Raw genomic sequence first — 16,994 nt, 5'->3', positions numbered from 1 at the left:
TGAAGCATCACCGAAAGCACCATTGTCATTTATGGCACTTTGCGGCCAATAGCTAACGCGTATTCACGCACGCGCCTCCCGCCTCTCGCCCCCTCCTCTAGCCGCGTCCTCGCCGTGAACGCGCGTGGTACCCCCCCGGTCGCTAGGAGGAGGAGGAGGAGGATGTGGCGCGCGGAGGGGAAATGGCTGCCGAAAACAAGCCGGAAGGTAAGAGAGAAATAACAAGATTATTATTTTTCATTTCGCAGTTTTATCAGCGTTAAGCTCCAGATGATGACGATCAGGATAAGGATGCGCGACGGAGAAAGTCAGTGACATTTTCGCTTAGCTTATGTTTGTCACGAAATGGCAAAAAAGCTGAAGCGCTGATGGGATTAGCCATCTCAGAGACGGCTATTAAAATAACGGGAACGGAGTTAGGTAATCACGGGTTACGTTCATTACGCGACTCCTTTCATCTCAAAGCACACAGAGGTTTTTCAAAGTCACACGCATCCAAGTCAAGCCGAGCCACAGCCTTCGTTAGATGAAGAGAAACATGTTTTTCTTATAACTGAGACGCGCACATGAGCGCATCAGACGAAATGAACGCGTGAAATGACTCGCGCGCGTATGGTTCAGAGTGGGATTCCTCCACACCGCATCCACGTTCCCCGTGGGCTGACAAACAAGCGAGCTCCGTGAAGTCAAACGCGGTCAACTACTTCATTTTTCTTTCGCATTGAGCAGGGCGACGCTTTTAACTCCAAAAGCGATAAATGCAGATTTATGGTGATGCTCTAAAACGTGATTGATTTCTTTCCACCCCCACCAGAACCCCCCTTTAGTGACTGAACCCACCGACAGCTGCTCGATATGCTTCAGTCTTGTGTGGAATATTTTCCCAGAACTGTGACTGTTTGGCCGCTGCTGTTTTGAAGCTGTCAGCAGTTATTTTCTTAGATAATAACACATTGAAACTGGATTGGAAAGGACACTGGGATAATTGAAGCGGAATTTTAATGAGGCAGCAAAATGAAAGGTACGTCTCTGCTCTTTCCTAAAGCGACTAAAACCAAGTTCATTTGTTTTCAGTGTAATTATGACTAGTTTTTATATAGTCGAACCTAAGTTCACTTTTTTTTTTTTTTTTTTTTTGCATTAACGGAGCGCGTCTTGTATATCATTATTCGAGGATGCTTTTAATGTGGCCCTTACGTCTTAATGAAATTCTTTGAGATTAAAATATATGCATTTTTTTTTTATTATATAACGAATTTGAAGGAAGACGTAAATAATTTAAGCTCCTCAAGACGCTCCCTCGCCTTCAAAATCCCTGTTTACTTTGATCCCTTTTTTTGGAAAACGTAATTTTTTATAGGGGCCAAATAAATTGTCAGACATAAGTTTGATTCTAAAGCATCTTGGGAAGAAAATGCTGATTGTTCAATAATTAGCCGTGGAATAGCTTAAAATATCAACCACGAGTTTGTCAACATTGAATTATTTATTCAGCAAATTTTTTTTCTAAATCAAATCAGTCAAGGAAGTTTTTGTTCGTAACAGCCACATGGTGGTGCTATTGAGCTGTGCAAATCAGTAACCCCCCCCTTCAACCCCCCAACTTACACACATTGGAACTAAGAGTGATAACTAAGCTTGCCTATTAAAGAATTCCATCAAAGTTGCCCTCAGTGATTTGGGTGAGCTCGCAGAGTGCCTGTGTGGGACAGTATAGCTTGCATGTGTGCTGTTTCTGGAACGTATAGAATTATCTTCTAGAAAGAAAGTATTAATTACTCGGTATACTTCGGATCTATAGGCAATAGCACAGTTCTGTTGTTCCCGCTTGTTGTTGGATATCTTCATTTTTGCTATTGCTGAGAGATGACCTGGCCAGAAAAAGGTATTCCCTTTCTTTATGTTTCGTTGTGCACATTAATCTATGTAAGTCCAGTCAGGTAACGCTTTGCTCTTGCTCTACTTCTCAGAAAGAAAAATGTGTCATAATGTAACGTAAGTTTGGGGACAGAAAGATTCTAGGCTATTTTTACCCATTTGAGCTGCCACAGAACAGGAGAAAACATTGCCTCTTTTGACCTGTACGGCCTAAAACTGTGTCACGCATTTGTATCTGACAGTCTTTGCTCTCGCCAGCTTCCTGGATCAGTTCTATTCTTTTCCTCCACACAGGAAGCATATTCTCCAGTGGTTCTTGCCAACATGATGATGGCAGCTTGCATACAAGGATGTGCTCCCCATCAGCTTTTAGATGTTTTCAAAGTCGTGTTCTGGAATATTTCTTTGGCTAGAGAGTGCATGAGAGTGTCTCCATCCATTCATCCATTATTTTGCTCTCTCTCATACGTGCTTCCACTCACCTGTATTGTGCTGACAACTGCAGGCTGTGTAAGCTCAATTGTACATATTTGGTTGCTTATCAAATCTCAATTTAACTAATTTATCAGAGAAGTGAAATTTTCACTGTGTGGTTTTGCTTAAAATTAACCTCCTGGGTGTTTTTGATTTGTTTGGCGATGCAAACAGCAGCACTCTTATAAATAAAAAAATACAGCTGATACTAATAGCTCTTCCAAACAAATTGGATTGTGTAGAATTGCTCTGAAGTTTTCCTGGCTAAGTGAACATAGTAAGCCGTGCTCTCTGTTGCTGTGTCTCCCACTTTTACTCTTTCTGTCTGAAGAAGTTCTTTTGACCCAATAGACCTTTTCTAAATGATTGATCGTAAGGATTGATTAGCCAACTGGAAGGAGAAGGCACAGTGTGTCCAGTTTACCAGTGGTTCCGGTATTAAATCCTTGGCCATCACTGTTAAAGAGTCAATATGAGCATAATGTTTACCAACGTTTAGGCGACAACAGGGAGAAATTAAAGTGCTAGTTTAGATTTCAGTTCCAGTAATTTGCATGCTTTTTATGGCTTGCTTTATGTGTTTCTTACAGCATCAGACTTTGCTGCTTTATACTTAAAGGGATAGTTCACCCAAGAAATGAAATTAATGTAGTATAACTTGCTTCTTGGAACATGAAAAGATTATTTATTTTTTCATTGTCCCCGCAATAAAAGTCAATAGTAACTAAAAATATTACCAACATTCTTCAAGTCATACAAGTTTGAATGAGATGAGGGTGGGTGAGTGATGACATTTTTTAATTTTTGGTAGAACTATCGCTTTAATGAGCAGCAGTTTTATTCCCAGTTCCATGCTAATGTTGTGCATCCATGCTCAAAAGTAGGCTTTTCCCTGCCAACTGCATTTAAGAATCCAGTAAGCCGCAGAAATTAGTAGAACCTAATCATGTGGTATGATTCAACATGTAGATTTAGCTCCTCGCCAGCCTAGTTGATTGCACACCTACATACACATCTTGTATGCAATATGTGGATGCTGAAAAAGTTAATTTAAACTCACAAATGCAAGTGTGATGGCAGCTATTTTTCTTGAACTTAAAATAAACCTGAAATGACCTCTTGACCTCTAGTGCATGTACCAATCAGTTGCAGAAGGGCAAAAAATGTATGGCAACATCACAATCATAATGCGCTGGAGTCATTCAGAAGGCGAAAGTAAAAGCAATTAATGACCTCTGCATGAATAGAAAGTAGAGGGCTTTGTATTTTTGTACCCACAGACCATCTCCCCTCACTGTTCCCTTCCCCCACTGTGTCCCCTGTAGGACTGAAGAAAATACGTAATCCGGATCGAATGTACAGAACCGCCGTCGGTTACACCGGCCACGTTCCTCCTAAGAGTGTCAGCGATGACACAGACAACAACAGTAAGAGAGCTGGCTTCCTTTTCCACTGCATCCCTCAAAACATGACAACGTTATGAAATGCTGTTCATCTTCTCTGCCCATTCGTTTACATACTGTATAACCTCATTGTCGCAGCTGGTATAGTTCTTCAGCAGTGTTTTTATAGTATTACCAGAGCACAAACCAGAGAAGGATCAAATTATTACAAGACTTCAGTGTCTCTAGAGCATATGATCTAAAACCTTGCTTTCAGCACAATAATGGTTGTTTTCCTGGTGTGTTTACCAGGTTCAAGAGCTTAGCAAATTCTATCAAAGCAATTTGTAATAAGCCAACATTCAGCTGCTAGGTGACTTTTAGTGCAGGGTGTCGGTAGGGAGAGGCCATTCTTGGTAGATCAGCTTAAAAAAGGCCAGCGTCTCATTTTCATTCAGCTCCATTACAGATGATGTTTATTCATGCGTGGCCATGCTGCTCCGGAACGAGCAGCATATTTTTGGAAGCAGCAGCTCGTTGTCATGGCTAATCAACGCACAACGCTCTTTGAGCAGAGCTCAGGCGTTGGTTTGCGTGGGTGTGGATGAGGGTGTGTTCTTGTTGTGCTTCTCTCTCTCTCCAGCCGTTCTCAGTGATTTCACTGAGTGATCAAGGCTGTTTCGAAGAGACACTCACTTAATGAAGACACTCCGACATGGACACTAAGTGGCAGGAGTTCTGCTGTCCAGTTGTTGAAGGCTAACAGTGTAATTAGCAGCTGGAGGGATACACATCTCTGGTCATGCTGGCTCTTGGTGGTTTAAAAGGATTAGTTCACATCAGAATTAAAATTTCCTGATAATTTACTCACCCCCATGTTATCCAAGATGTTTATGTCTTTCTTTCTTCAGTCAAAAAGAAATTAAGGTTTTTGAGGAAAACATCCCAGGATTTTCTCCATATAGTGGACTTTACTGGGGTACAGTGGGTTGAAGGTCCAAATTGCAGTTTCATTGTAGCTTCAAAAGGCTCTACACGATCCCAGCCAAAGAATAAGGGTCTTGTCTAGTGAAAGGATCTGCCATTTTCTAAAAAAAATTAAAAATGTATATACTTTTTAACCACAAATGCTCGTCTTGCACTGCTCTGTGATGCACCACACATTACGTAATCACGTTGGAAAGGTCACATGTGATGTAGGTGAAAGTACTTATCCAGTGTCTACAAAGTGAACGTGCAAAGACTAAGTCAAAGTTTTTTGCCCTACTGCGTTACTTCTGCCTACGTCATGCGTGACCTTTCCAACCTGATTACGTAATGCATGGCGCATTGCAGAGCAGTGCAAGACGAGCATTTGTTGTTAAAAAGTATGAATATTATTATTATTATTATTTAAATGACCAATTGTTTCGCTAGACAAGACCCTTATTCCTCGTCTGGGATCATGTAGAGCCCTTTGAAGCTGCACTGAAACTGCAATTTGGACCTTCAACCTTCAAGTCCTCGGTATGGAGAAAAATCCTGGAATTTTTTCCTCAAAAACCTTAATTTCTTTTCGACTGAAGAAAGAAAGACATAAACATCTTGGATGACATCGGGGTGAGTAAATTGTGGTTCGAGTAAAAACGATGGTTCTTATAATGCAGTGGTAGATGTTGCTTGTGAGCCTTGAATCCCCGGACGTGTCGGAATGTGAGGATAAAAGGAGATCCAGTTCAGGCAGCCCTCTTCATGGACCCCATTTCAGTCTGATTCTTTTGCTTTGTTGAGCCAAGAAAAGCTTTGGGAGCCAACTGGGACAGAACCAGAATGTCGAAGTGAGCTAATTGGGAGGAATCCTGGTCTGCCGTTCCTCTCCTTCCCCCTCTCCTCTTCCCTAGTGTCCAGCATAGCCTTTTTTACTCCACCAGTGGAAATCCCCAGATGAACTACACCCACTTATTAAGGCAGCCACAATGCACATCATCAAATCTCTTTAGAATATGTTTAGATGTGCAGCTTTTTCACTTTTAGGCCTATGTGTGTTCAATTCATACCAAGTTTTTTGCTATCACATGAATTTGCAAATTTTTTTTTTCAATTGAATATTTTCTTGGACAAGAGTAAATAGACAAGAAGCAGTTAGCCTCTGGAGACCTAGGGATATTCATCCCTTGACTTCAATGGAAGGATGATAGTGCATTCATTTGCTTTCTTGTCACAAACACAGTATCCCATATCTTCAGTGTTTTATCAGCAAGGCTTTATTTTCAAAAAACACCCTAGCAATTAAGAGAGAAGTTGCTGCCGTACAGATCTTTTAAATTGGCTAAGATAAAATTTAATTGAGATCCTGCAAATAATGAGAGGTTTTGTTCGTGTTGCCGAGACGCAAACAGTTGACTGAACTGCTCTACCAAAGAAGAGAGCAGAGAGAGACGCTGGTCTCCTGGGACACTCAGACACGAAAGTGAGGTTATCACAGAATCGGCCTCCTGTCTTGAAGGAGTTTGAACTCTTTGCTTGCATAACATCTCTCGTTATCAAAACAGTTGGCGGTAATTGTGCCAAGCTCTAGCGTGTCGGGCGTCCGGTGACGCTTCACTTGGCGCAGGCTTATGCCACTCTTCATAACAATCATGCCTTATCTGTGCGTGCCAGCATACATTCAGTTTACTCGTTTCAGGGAGCAAGTCACGACTGAGCCAGTGCAGCAGAGCTTCCTTTTAGGTCCAGCAGGTTTAAATGAAGCTGACCTTGTTGTTTTTGGAGACCTTTGACAAAATCACACCTAGAGTGAAAGGATGTTGTTTAGCTATCCAATCTCTCACTTTCAATGTGGTTTTGGCTTCGGTGCTCACACCGTGTAAATGGCTTTCGTGTACCGTGCTGTTATTAACACCGAAATGAGGTTATTATGAGTCGTCTAAAGACTCAGACATTCAGTACATGATTCAAACAAGAAGCTATTGAAGAGCATAGTGATGATAATATGCAATTTTTGTTACTGTGATGATGGCGAGAGAGAGAGAGAGAGAGAGAGAGAGAGAGAGAGCTCGGGTAGGGCAGAAAACAGGACCAAATTGTTTGCCAGAACTCTAAAGTGCATTTTGTATGCATAGCTCAACTCTTTATCCATTTGTATTCATACACTCATTTGCATGATTGAGTCCATGTGTATTTGAGCATTCTCATATCCTCTGTCTTGTTTATGTCTCTGAATGCCTTTGGTAGTCAGTGTTGCATGGATTTGCATGTTGGTTTTATGCGTCCAGGTGTAAGACAATGGTTCAAGCTGGTGTTTGCCTATTTGTGTGCTGTTTATAGGAACTGCTTCTGTTTTATAATTCATGTCAGAAGCATATGTTTTGTTATCACTTCATTTATCTTATGCCTCAGAATGTCTATATAATATTTGCATATTATCTAGTAGTGAATTTTTATATTACTTTTATATTTCTGTAGATTGCACAATAATTTTTTAAAAAAGAAAAATGTATTATCGAAAGCTATTTTATCCCTTTCTTGTACACAGTTAATGCATTTATATAGATATCAATATTCATTAGGCATTTGAAAGAAACATTAAATCAATATGAGTTAGTTCCATGCAGCATTATTCTGATTATATTTAAACACCAGGGGCCAGATTCACAAAACATTCTTGAAAATATAATTCAGAAGAATTTTATTATTTTCTTGGTTTCTAACTTAAAAACATTCTTTTCAGGAATAAAGTGTATTAACTAGGATAATTCAAATTCTTGACGAATATGCTTTTATGTCCTTAAAGGGATAGTTCAGCCAAAAATGAAAATTATCCCATAATTTACTCACCCTCAAGCCATCCTAGGTGTATTTGACTATCTTCTTTTAGACGAACACAATCGGAGTTATACTTAAAAAATATCCATAAACTAAATCCATAATCCATAAACTTTATAAACTAAAATAACTAGGCAGATGACCATGTATGACACAGGATATCGTAAACTTAGACGCCTCTCACAGTTCAAACAAATAGGACGAAATATATCAAAATCCTCTGATATTTCTCTTTAAAATATCTCATTTTAGACTCATTTGTGAACAGTGTTTTGTTTTGCTCTAAAGTTGGATTACCCTTTCACTGTAAATCGGCCGTTTACCGAGAAGCTAGTTATTAAAGTATTAAATATGAATATTTTTCTAACAAAAACGCATTGCTTCGCTTCAGAAGGCATTTATTAACCCCCTGGAGCAGTATGGATCGTTTTTATGATGGATGGATGCACTTTTTCTGGGCTTCAAAATCTCGCCCCCCATTCACTCCCTTTATAAAGCTTGGATATTTTAACTCCGATTGTGTTAGATTGTGTGATAGTCATATACATCTAGGATGGCTTGAGGCTGAATAAATTATGGGATCATTTTCATTTTTAGGTGAACTATCCCTTTAAGATTTATTAGTTTTAAAATTTTGAGTATTATTTGAGCATGCTAGAAAACAATCAGACAATGTCTGATTTATTCTTAAGAAAAAGATTAAAACATTAGAAAACATTAAAATGTTTCTTTAGAAAATAGTTGAGAACTTTTTTTCCCCTAATGAACGTATTATTGTTTTCTTTAAGAATGTTAATGAATTCAGACCTTGGACTTTTACCAGAGAAATGAAAGAACAAACAAAAAAAGACAAGTATGAGTAGATGTAACTTTCCAAACTCCATCAAAACACAGCTCCCATGCAGGGAGATGACAGTGACATTAATTTACCTTTTTAATGTGTAAAAACCACAGAGAAGCTTTACATTTTTATAACCTCCTCTCTATAAACAATCTTCATTAGCCAAATGCCAGATAGCTATCTGGCGGATGATCTATTGAATGGCGCAGATGTGGCCGCTGATGGTGATGAAGGCCCGGAGCCAGTGAAGGAGCTGTAGTATTAAGCAGAACAATAGAGCAATCACTGCTTTGATTGGTATTGATCTTGGAGCGGGAGGGACAAGTGAAATTGAAACTGACCAGTTGGACCCAGATCCCATTTGAATCAGAAAAGGTGGTAAAACAGCGTGCCAAATGATGTCATGGCTCTGGCCGGACACAAGCTTCCTTTAATGGCTTTCGGGCGGCACATTATTCTCTGTTAAGAGGAAATGTGAATCATTGTCAGGCCGTTTCCCTGTGGGGGAAAAATAGATTTATCATCCTCCCTTTCATTCTTTTATCCTCATATTCCCTTCTTTATGTCCACTCTGTCACTATGGTTTTTATGATGAGGATCATGATCACACAATCATCCTGTCAAAATGCTTTATATGAGCATGATTAGTTATGATAAAGCATCGCATACAGTGTGGTCCAGAGTTGATCAGAATTCAGTCAACATCATCCTTGGTGCTAGTGAATTTCAAATCACAGAGAAAAAAAGAAAAAGTGTGCAAAGAAAAGGTATCCTATCATTGTGGCACAAAAGCAAGAGGACACTATCGATTTGAGATCTGTTTTTGTCAGCCCTCTTTATCCTATCCTAAAACAAGCTTTGCTCTTTTCTCTGAAGTGATGCTTGCTCAAGCTGCCATGACAGATACAGTAAAACAGCTCTTCAATGTCAAGCCTTTTAAAGATGAGCCGTTAAACCCCAGATTAGCACCAAGATTCACATGTTTTTCTGGCTCAAAGGGTTTTGAGGAGGAGGACCAGCGCTGGAGGTCACGGCAGCACTCCTTCTCGACTTTTCCTCAGATTTGTTGAAGAATCTCTCCACACCTTCTGCTTTAAAGTGTTCACACTGCAGACTCTCTCTGGACGAGGTCTGGCTCCGAGCTCCATGACCTTGAGTCGCTTCAGTAGATGCTAAATCAATTTGACTGACATCGTCCAAACCTTCAAGTCATTGCTAATTCAATAGAAATTTTATTGCATACAGAAAAAGATCTTGCCTCTCATACACACAGCAGAATGTGGCGTTTTTATCTGCTGGTGGATTTATAAACTGTAGTTGCTCTGAGGTTGATGTAGCCCAAAGCGGTCAAAGGTAGTTTTGATGGAATGCTGGGCCATACATATTATATATTTGTGACATTATAAAATTAGGTAATATCATGAATATTGTGGTAATGTTAAAAGTTATGTTTATAAATACATAAAACCAATTTAATTTCCCTTTTACTTTTTGTAGGAAGATTACTTATATTTGTATATTTTAAGTAAATAATTTAAATGTTCCATTTGTGTTCATTAAGTAAAAAAAAAGAGTAAGTGGTCACTGTCTAAATAAAAAATGTATGTAATCGGGGTAGTACCAAGTCACTACTGAAATTTTAAAAATGTTGAGCAGATTCTTACGCTGCATTCACACGAGGCGTTGGTGTTAACGCTTCTCATTTACTTTGAATGGGTGATGTCATGCGTTGCCGAACTGAATTGTGGGTTCCGTAGCGTTGCTTCACTCGCATTGCAAGCGGCAGAAGTTGAAGATTTCTCAACTTTTCAAGCGCCAACGCAGGCGTCATCCAATCAGATGGCCCTGTGCAAATTCCCTAGAGCAGTCGCTAGCCAACTGCGTTCGTGCAACACCGGAAAGTAATGTGATTGGCTGTAATCACTATAACGGTCGCGTCAACACAAGCTTCAGACACGCCCTCCGTCAAGCGTTGACGCTGACGCCCCGTGTGAATGCAGCGTTAAACACCTCTGATTGGCTGTTGTATTCACGCGCTCAACAGATATGTCTGTGATTGGTTACAATGATCAGCGCTTCAAAAACATGTCATAGACATCTTTGACGCTCTTCACTAAGTACTTACACAGATAAACATGGGAGCGTTTAAAAGCAGGAGTCTATCACCGGATATATTAAGTAAGCGCTCAGTGAAGAGCATCAAAGATGTCTATTTACAACATGTTTTTGAAGCGTTGACCATTGTTGCCAATCACAGACATATCTGTTGAGTGCGTGAACGCATTGGCCAATCAGAGGTGTTTACGAATCCACTCTACAGTGCCCCAAATCCTAGAGGGAAATGCTGGTGTTGTCACATTTTTAAAATTTGTGTACTGATTTGGTACCGAAGAAGGTACTTTTGACAACCCTAGTATGTACTTCATAACAATCCACTTGTTAAGCATGATGTCAGGCGTTGCTGCTTCCAGGTCCAAATGCTCTATCAGATGCCAAAAGCAAACAAACGATGTGATGTGTCCTCACCTTTATCTTCATACTGAAATCCCAGATGGCAGAACAGTGATTCATCTTATAAATCGTTAAAATATTTGTGTCCGGGACGCCATGATGAGCACTTAAATTGTTGTGTACACCGTTAGTTTTTAACAGCTTAGCTTAAATGTGTAATATGAATAAATAGTGCTCATAAACAGCTGCTGAGATAGTATCAAGTGAAATGAGTAGAGGCTTGGAACCGGCGGAAACAATATTTGGATAGCTGGGTCTTTTTCATGGGAGGCAAAAAAATTATCCTTTTTAAATCTTTCGAGGGCAAATGCAAAAATATTGAATATCATCAAAATTTGAAAAAAATATTGAGATATATAAATTTTTAGATATATTGCCTAGCCCTACTTTGGGTCTGTAAAATTCAGTTCATCATCACAACATGAACTTAATAATTAAATTAGATGCATATCTTTGCGGTCTTTGCATGTGTTTAAGTTGTTTCTTATGTTATGGTCTTCCTATTTGTGTTTTGCTTGACCAGACATGGATAACGCTGTGGGTGTGACTCCAATGTCTGAATATTCACCTTTCGTCCCATGGAAATTAGCATATAGATAACTATACCACTGATTTTCATGCAGTGCACAATTCCCTGGAGAGAGGCGCAGAGGAGGCTTGTAGTATGGAGGTTGGAATGCCAGCTTGGTAAAAGACCATGTCAGCCCGCTGCGTTCTCCTTTCTTATGCTGTCTTTCATATCAAAGCCTTTCCTACTTCCACTTGAAAGTCAAAAGACCTCCCTCTTTCCTAGCCTGCCTTCAACTCATGTGGCTAATAAAGCAGTTGAGGGAAGACCACTTGAAAAGTTTACCAGCGCCATTGATGAATTAACATGCAGTCCCATCCTTCTCCCTCTCTGCTTGGAACTACTGTGCAATGAGCCCTTATTTCTGTCACATTAATTTTGTTTGAAAAAATGGAGGAAAAAATCTCAAATTTCCCTAGACACCCCTTAATATCTATACTGGGAGCTGTAAATGTTGCTTTTCCCAGCATTTTTCAGTCTTTATTATACAAAGTTTTATAATTAACTGACACCTCATCTCACTGGAGGATTTGAGTTTTTCTTTCCGTTTTATTATATGTACGGCTTTTTTTTTACAAGCTAAAAAATTAATCAGTTGATGAGTAGATCTATAGCATGCTGGTTTGCAATTTGCATTTTTTTATTATAATCTAAAGTTTCATTTGAGATGCGAACGGCTATGAGATTTGATTTTCTGGAACATTTCTCACGAGACAGATTGCGGTCCTTGGTGAAACATCTCTGTAATATGACAGATGGGCCAAAATCGATCCATTAACAGAGGCGAAGCGAAAGTGACGTAATTGATCTCCATAACATTTACTTCTTTTAGGTTTTTGTTGTCTTTGCAGATGTCCTCTATGCCACTATCTGTTGTACAGAAATGGCTCTAGATTTACTTGACCTCCAATTTTTTCTTGAATCTGTTCTTATATCAGGATAGTTTAATGCATTTCCTCCAAAGCCCACATTCTGCAAAATGGGATCAAAAAGTCATGGCAGACACTACAGCGACCCTTGTGCAGGCTCGTGTCTGCTATATGATGAGGTAGAGAGAAAATCAAATCTGTAAATGTCACCCTCTACTTATTCAGACAGGCTCCAAATTTGCCTTCTGAAGCAGATTTGCCGCTCTCAGAGCATTTGTCATTGCACCATTCTTAATTTGAAGAGTTTCTAAAGGAGTGTTCGAAGCGTACACCCCGCCACGATCTGAGACAAAACCGCTTACGGCAGGTGAAATGGCGTTCCGTGGAAAATACAGTCTACAAATAAACAAATGCAAACAGAAAATGTCCGTCAGTGCTGACAATTTAATGGAAAAAGAGACGGCTTTCATTAAAAAGTGACATTGGGCTGATGAGGTGTGGAAAGTTTTTGTGTCCATTCTTGTCTTTTTACACTTTGCAGTGGCGAAGCTCCATCTGTTTTGAGACCGACCCATGTACGTGCACACGATAGATGCTTACAGAGTCATTAAAGAACGCAGATATGCGGTAATCCTCAGAGGGAGAACCTTCTTTGTGCTTGCCTTGGGTGAACAGAAATGTAGCTCTGCAGATTTAGAATACGAGAACTCATTTTGCACAGTTAGCCTGTTTTGCCATTTAGATCTGTCCGCTCAATTAAAAGGCATTAATTGTGAATGTGTGCGAGAAATGTCAAAACATTTCAACAGACACCTTTGCAGATGATTGTTCTTTATAAATCCTGTTTATCGGTTTCCTCTTCAGGATTGTATTGTTCCAAGGAGATTAAAAACTATGAGGCCCACACACACAGTGGTTGTGTTAAAGTCCCCCTTTAGTCAATAATTTTATCCCTTAAAACTCATCTTTGATGAGCAAAATTACATATTTAAACTTTTTTTTCCTGCAAAATTTCTTTATGTATTAAAATAGCTTGAATATAACTTGTTTGCTTCATTTAGTATACACGGATCTATGAATATGCAAATTAGCCCCACCTCCACTCAATCACACAAGCTCAGAATACCCGATCCACTTGGTCAACTTTACTGTAGTAAACGCTGCACAATGGCAAGTGGAAAACTGGTTTAATTCAGTCATAGGCGTATATGTTTGAACATACATGCTTGTCTACAAGTTGATGTGTCAGAATGGGAATGCGTTTTATGTATTGCTCTCTACAACGTCGGGCACATAACACTAATTAATATGATTAGCCTTTTGCTTGACTACGTTATAAAACAGCTAATAATGTGTTGCTAATGTTGCACAAACCATGTTCCGGTTCGCCATCTCGGTCTGCCTTCTAAATATCAGTATATTTTCTTAGAAACGCTTTGAAAAACTTAGAACGTCAGTGGAGAAAGGCATATAGTTCATCGTAATATACATCATATTCACCCAATATATTGCTAAAGGTATCTGATTTTTCATATTAACAAAAAAAAAAAAAAATTAAAATAACCTGGCTTCTCTTGAGACCCCCCTGCTTCAGAGCGGTCATAGTTAATGATATGCTAAAGCCTGTCTGTGCGTTGATGGGATTGGTTACAACATATTTGTGACTTAGAGAACAAGGACAGTTTCAAACTGCATTTTTGCATCACTGCAGTTTTAAGGAGAAAAAAATACTCAGCAATGGTGCTAGCTTATGAATTTTGCACATGGTTTGTCTTATAGCATATTAAAAACACCACATAGACATATAAACAACATTAAAAACTTGATTTTCACCACAGGGGGTCTTTAATCAACAGAGTCTTTCAATTTTAAGAGAAAATTGAATAAAAAATAAAGACACTGCTCTCTAATTGCTTTTGTGATATCATTGTCACTTTATAGACACATAAAAAGCATTGTAGTTATGGGTAAAAATAGAGCTTTACAGAAATTACAGTCCATGAATAATTATTATTTGTAGTGCAAACATTTTTTAATCATTTTTTAATTTAATTTTTTTTACAATATGCAACGTTGTAAGGAAGGTTGAGTGTGTGCAGTAGTACCTAGGTTTCTGAGGAACTTTAAAACCTTTGTTCATCCTTCCATTTCTGATGCCTTTTAACATGATTTAATGACAGAAAAATTCCAAAAATAGGGAATATTGGAAAACTTTATTTTGGCTCGGCCCTATGGTTTATCCATGCCCGATGCTTACCAACCATTTATCACCTTAGTGAATAGTATGTTTCGGCTCATTTGTCATGTAAACACTCTCAGTGAAAATAAAGCTGCTTTTCAGCCACTGCCTTTAGGGCTTTTCTGTCACCATCAGTGTTGTTGTTCTTATTGGGGTCACTAAAAGTCACATGTGGGATCTGTACAAACATGCTGCTTATTGACAGTGAGAGATCCCACAGTGCCTTTGCGCAGAAGTCACATTCATCACTTATTTCGGCCTAGAACGTTCCGTATTTAGTGACCTCCAATGCCTCCTGTAGAAAAGTTCAGTCTATCTATCTGTCACTTTAGCCTATCTCAAGGCTGCTGACATGGAGTTTCTGAAGAATTTAAAAGAGCTCTTTATGGTGAGATGATAAAGAGTTAAGTTATGCTATACCTTTGTATCCTCGGTTTAGACCAGACTCTCTGATGCTTGACATTACTTTGAAGGGCAGGTTTGATAGGTGTTTTTCAAAGATTCCCTCAGATCAAGAGTCGGACATCAGTTAGACGAGGGCCACATGCGGGTGCGGCGCCTTGGCATTTGCGCTGAATGTTGATTGGTGTTTGTGTCGAACGTGAATGTGTTTTTATATGTCAGTAGAGTTTGAAACGGGAGCGATTCATCTTAATACATTCATAATTAATTATAGTGGGTGCGCATGCCTGTGTGCACCTATAATTGTTTACATGAGAAGGAGCAAAGAGTCCACAGCGCTCTATTCTGTTCTATCTTTCTCTACCACCTACATCCACACATTATTTATATCTGTGTGAGTATTAGCAGCGTGTGCGTAGCCTTGTTTTGTTTTTCATTTTCTTTGTTGTTAAGCCGTTTTCCCTCAGCTCTGCGTCTCATTGGCTACTCTTGGGAGACGGTCGTGAAAGAGAGAGAAAGGCAAACGCTTAAGGCAGCGCTTGGCAGACGGCGACTGACTCTGTGATTAAAATTTGCCTCTAAAGCCACAGTCGTCAGAGTCAGCATAATTTAAAAGCCCCTTACTTTGATGCAGAACAATGAGACTAAATGGCAGTCTTCAGAATCGCTCACTTGTTCTGCCAAAGCATGTAGCAATATGAAGGAAGAGACGAGAAATGACAAATAGGAATAGGAAGGGATATATAGTCTAGTCTTAATTATCCTGTAAATAAGTTGCTCAACGCCTCGTTCTTTTATAATTCATCCCAGTCGAGTTACTTGGAATGAAAGAGAGAAAAACTTTTCAAGAGAAGCCGCTCATTTATTCATTGTCTTATGCGAATGTACTGTGTGTTTTTCTTCTAAATCTTTGCTTTAGATGGAGCATAACAGCCACAGATCTTCCAATTTAAAATGTGAAATGGTCATTAGATCCCAACATAACTGTTGCCAAGAGAGAGACGGCGCTAAATAAAAAGGCAAATCGCAAGTGAAATCTTTTGAAACTCAATAGTTTCTCCTAGATACCAGTGAGATCAGGTTTTTAAGTAATCGCAGATTACTTCTCTATTTCTCATTGTTGAGGGTAACGCATTATGAATGCTTGAATTATACTTTTTCAAGTAACTAGTAAAGTAACGCATTACTTTTTCAATTTACAACAAAATATCCTGTCCTGTCCCCATGTTGAGAGAAATAAAGTGCAGAGGTGTTGTGTGCGCTGTGTGAACATGATGGGATTGTAGTTCTAGACTAAATGTGAACATGTGTTTACTCATATTACTTGCACAAAAACATTCAGAATCCCTGAAAATTTATATAAACAGTGAAATGCAATCTCAGACTTTTATGCAAACCCTGTAATACTTAACTATATTAAATTACACAAATATACTTTATGCATTTAATCTCACTTTATTAACCAGTGTCTTTGCTGCTGACCTTTATTGATCCAATTCAACCATACTAATAAACAAAAATTACTTTAGATACGTTTTTTAACAAGAGTGTTGAACTTTCTTCTCTTGTATCCTATTTTTCTTTAATCCAGAATGGCAGCACAGCTGAAAGGTTTGTTTGAGCTGCACCCTCTACTGTACAGGCATAAATATGCATTTCCTGAGGCTTATTCATTTCACTTTTGGTGTGAAAGGGCTTTTACATTTGCCAAAATAAAACTTTTTTTGTTGTTATTAAAAAACAACGAAGTAAGCCCATCCCAGGTGAGGAAAAAGTAATGCAAAAGTAATGTAACGCATTACTTTTCATAAAAAGTAACTAAGTAATGCAATTAGTTACTTTTTTAGGAAGTAACACATTGCAATGCATTCTTTTTAAAAGTAACTTTCCCCAACACTTCTGTGCAATTCATGTTCATCGTATATACCTCTACATACTTATTGTATACAACAGTTGCTTAACTTAGGAAATTTAGGTGAAACATCTACAGTTAAAGGTTAAAATTCATGAAAATCTCCTGAGCCAG

At 38.9% G+C, this 16,994-nt stretch overlaps 1 protein-coding gene across 2 annotated transcripts in view; it reads left to right on the top strand.

The window, feature by feature from the left end:
• Nucleotides 1–1,800: 1,800 nt before the first annotated feature.
• The window catches only part of LOC137021403 (uncharacterized), a 59,914-nt gene continuing 44,720 nt past the window's right edge, over nucleotides 1,801–16,994 (top strand). For both annotated transcript variants that reach the window (XM_067387783.1, XM_067387782.1), the window contains exons 1-2: nucleotides 1,801–1,885; nucleotides 3,678–3,779. In XM_067387783.1, coding sequence (XP_067243884.1) covers nucleotides 1,867–1,885; nucleotides 3,678–3,779 — 121 coding nt within the window. In that variant the 5' untranslated portion in view covers nucleotides 1,801–1,866. The remainder of the gene's footprint in view (nucleotides 1,886–3,677; nucleotides 3,780–16,994) is intronic.

The sequence above is a fragment of the Chanodichthys erythropterus genome, chromosome 6, assembly GCF_024489055.1.
Source record: "Chanodichthys erythropterus isolate Z2021 chromosome 6, ASM2448905v1, whole genome shotgun sequence".
NCBI classification, from domain to species: Eukaryota; Metazoa; Chordata; class Actinopteri; order Cypriniformes; family Xenocyprididae; genus Chanodichthys; species Chanodichthys erythropterus.
The sequence above is the reverse complement of the archived record's forward strand: the minus strand, read 5'-3'. Positions and strand labels throughout refer to the sequence as shown.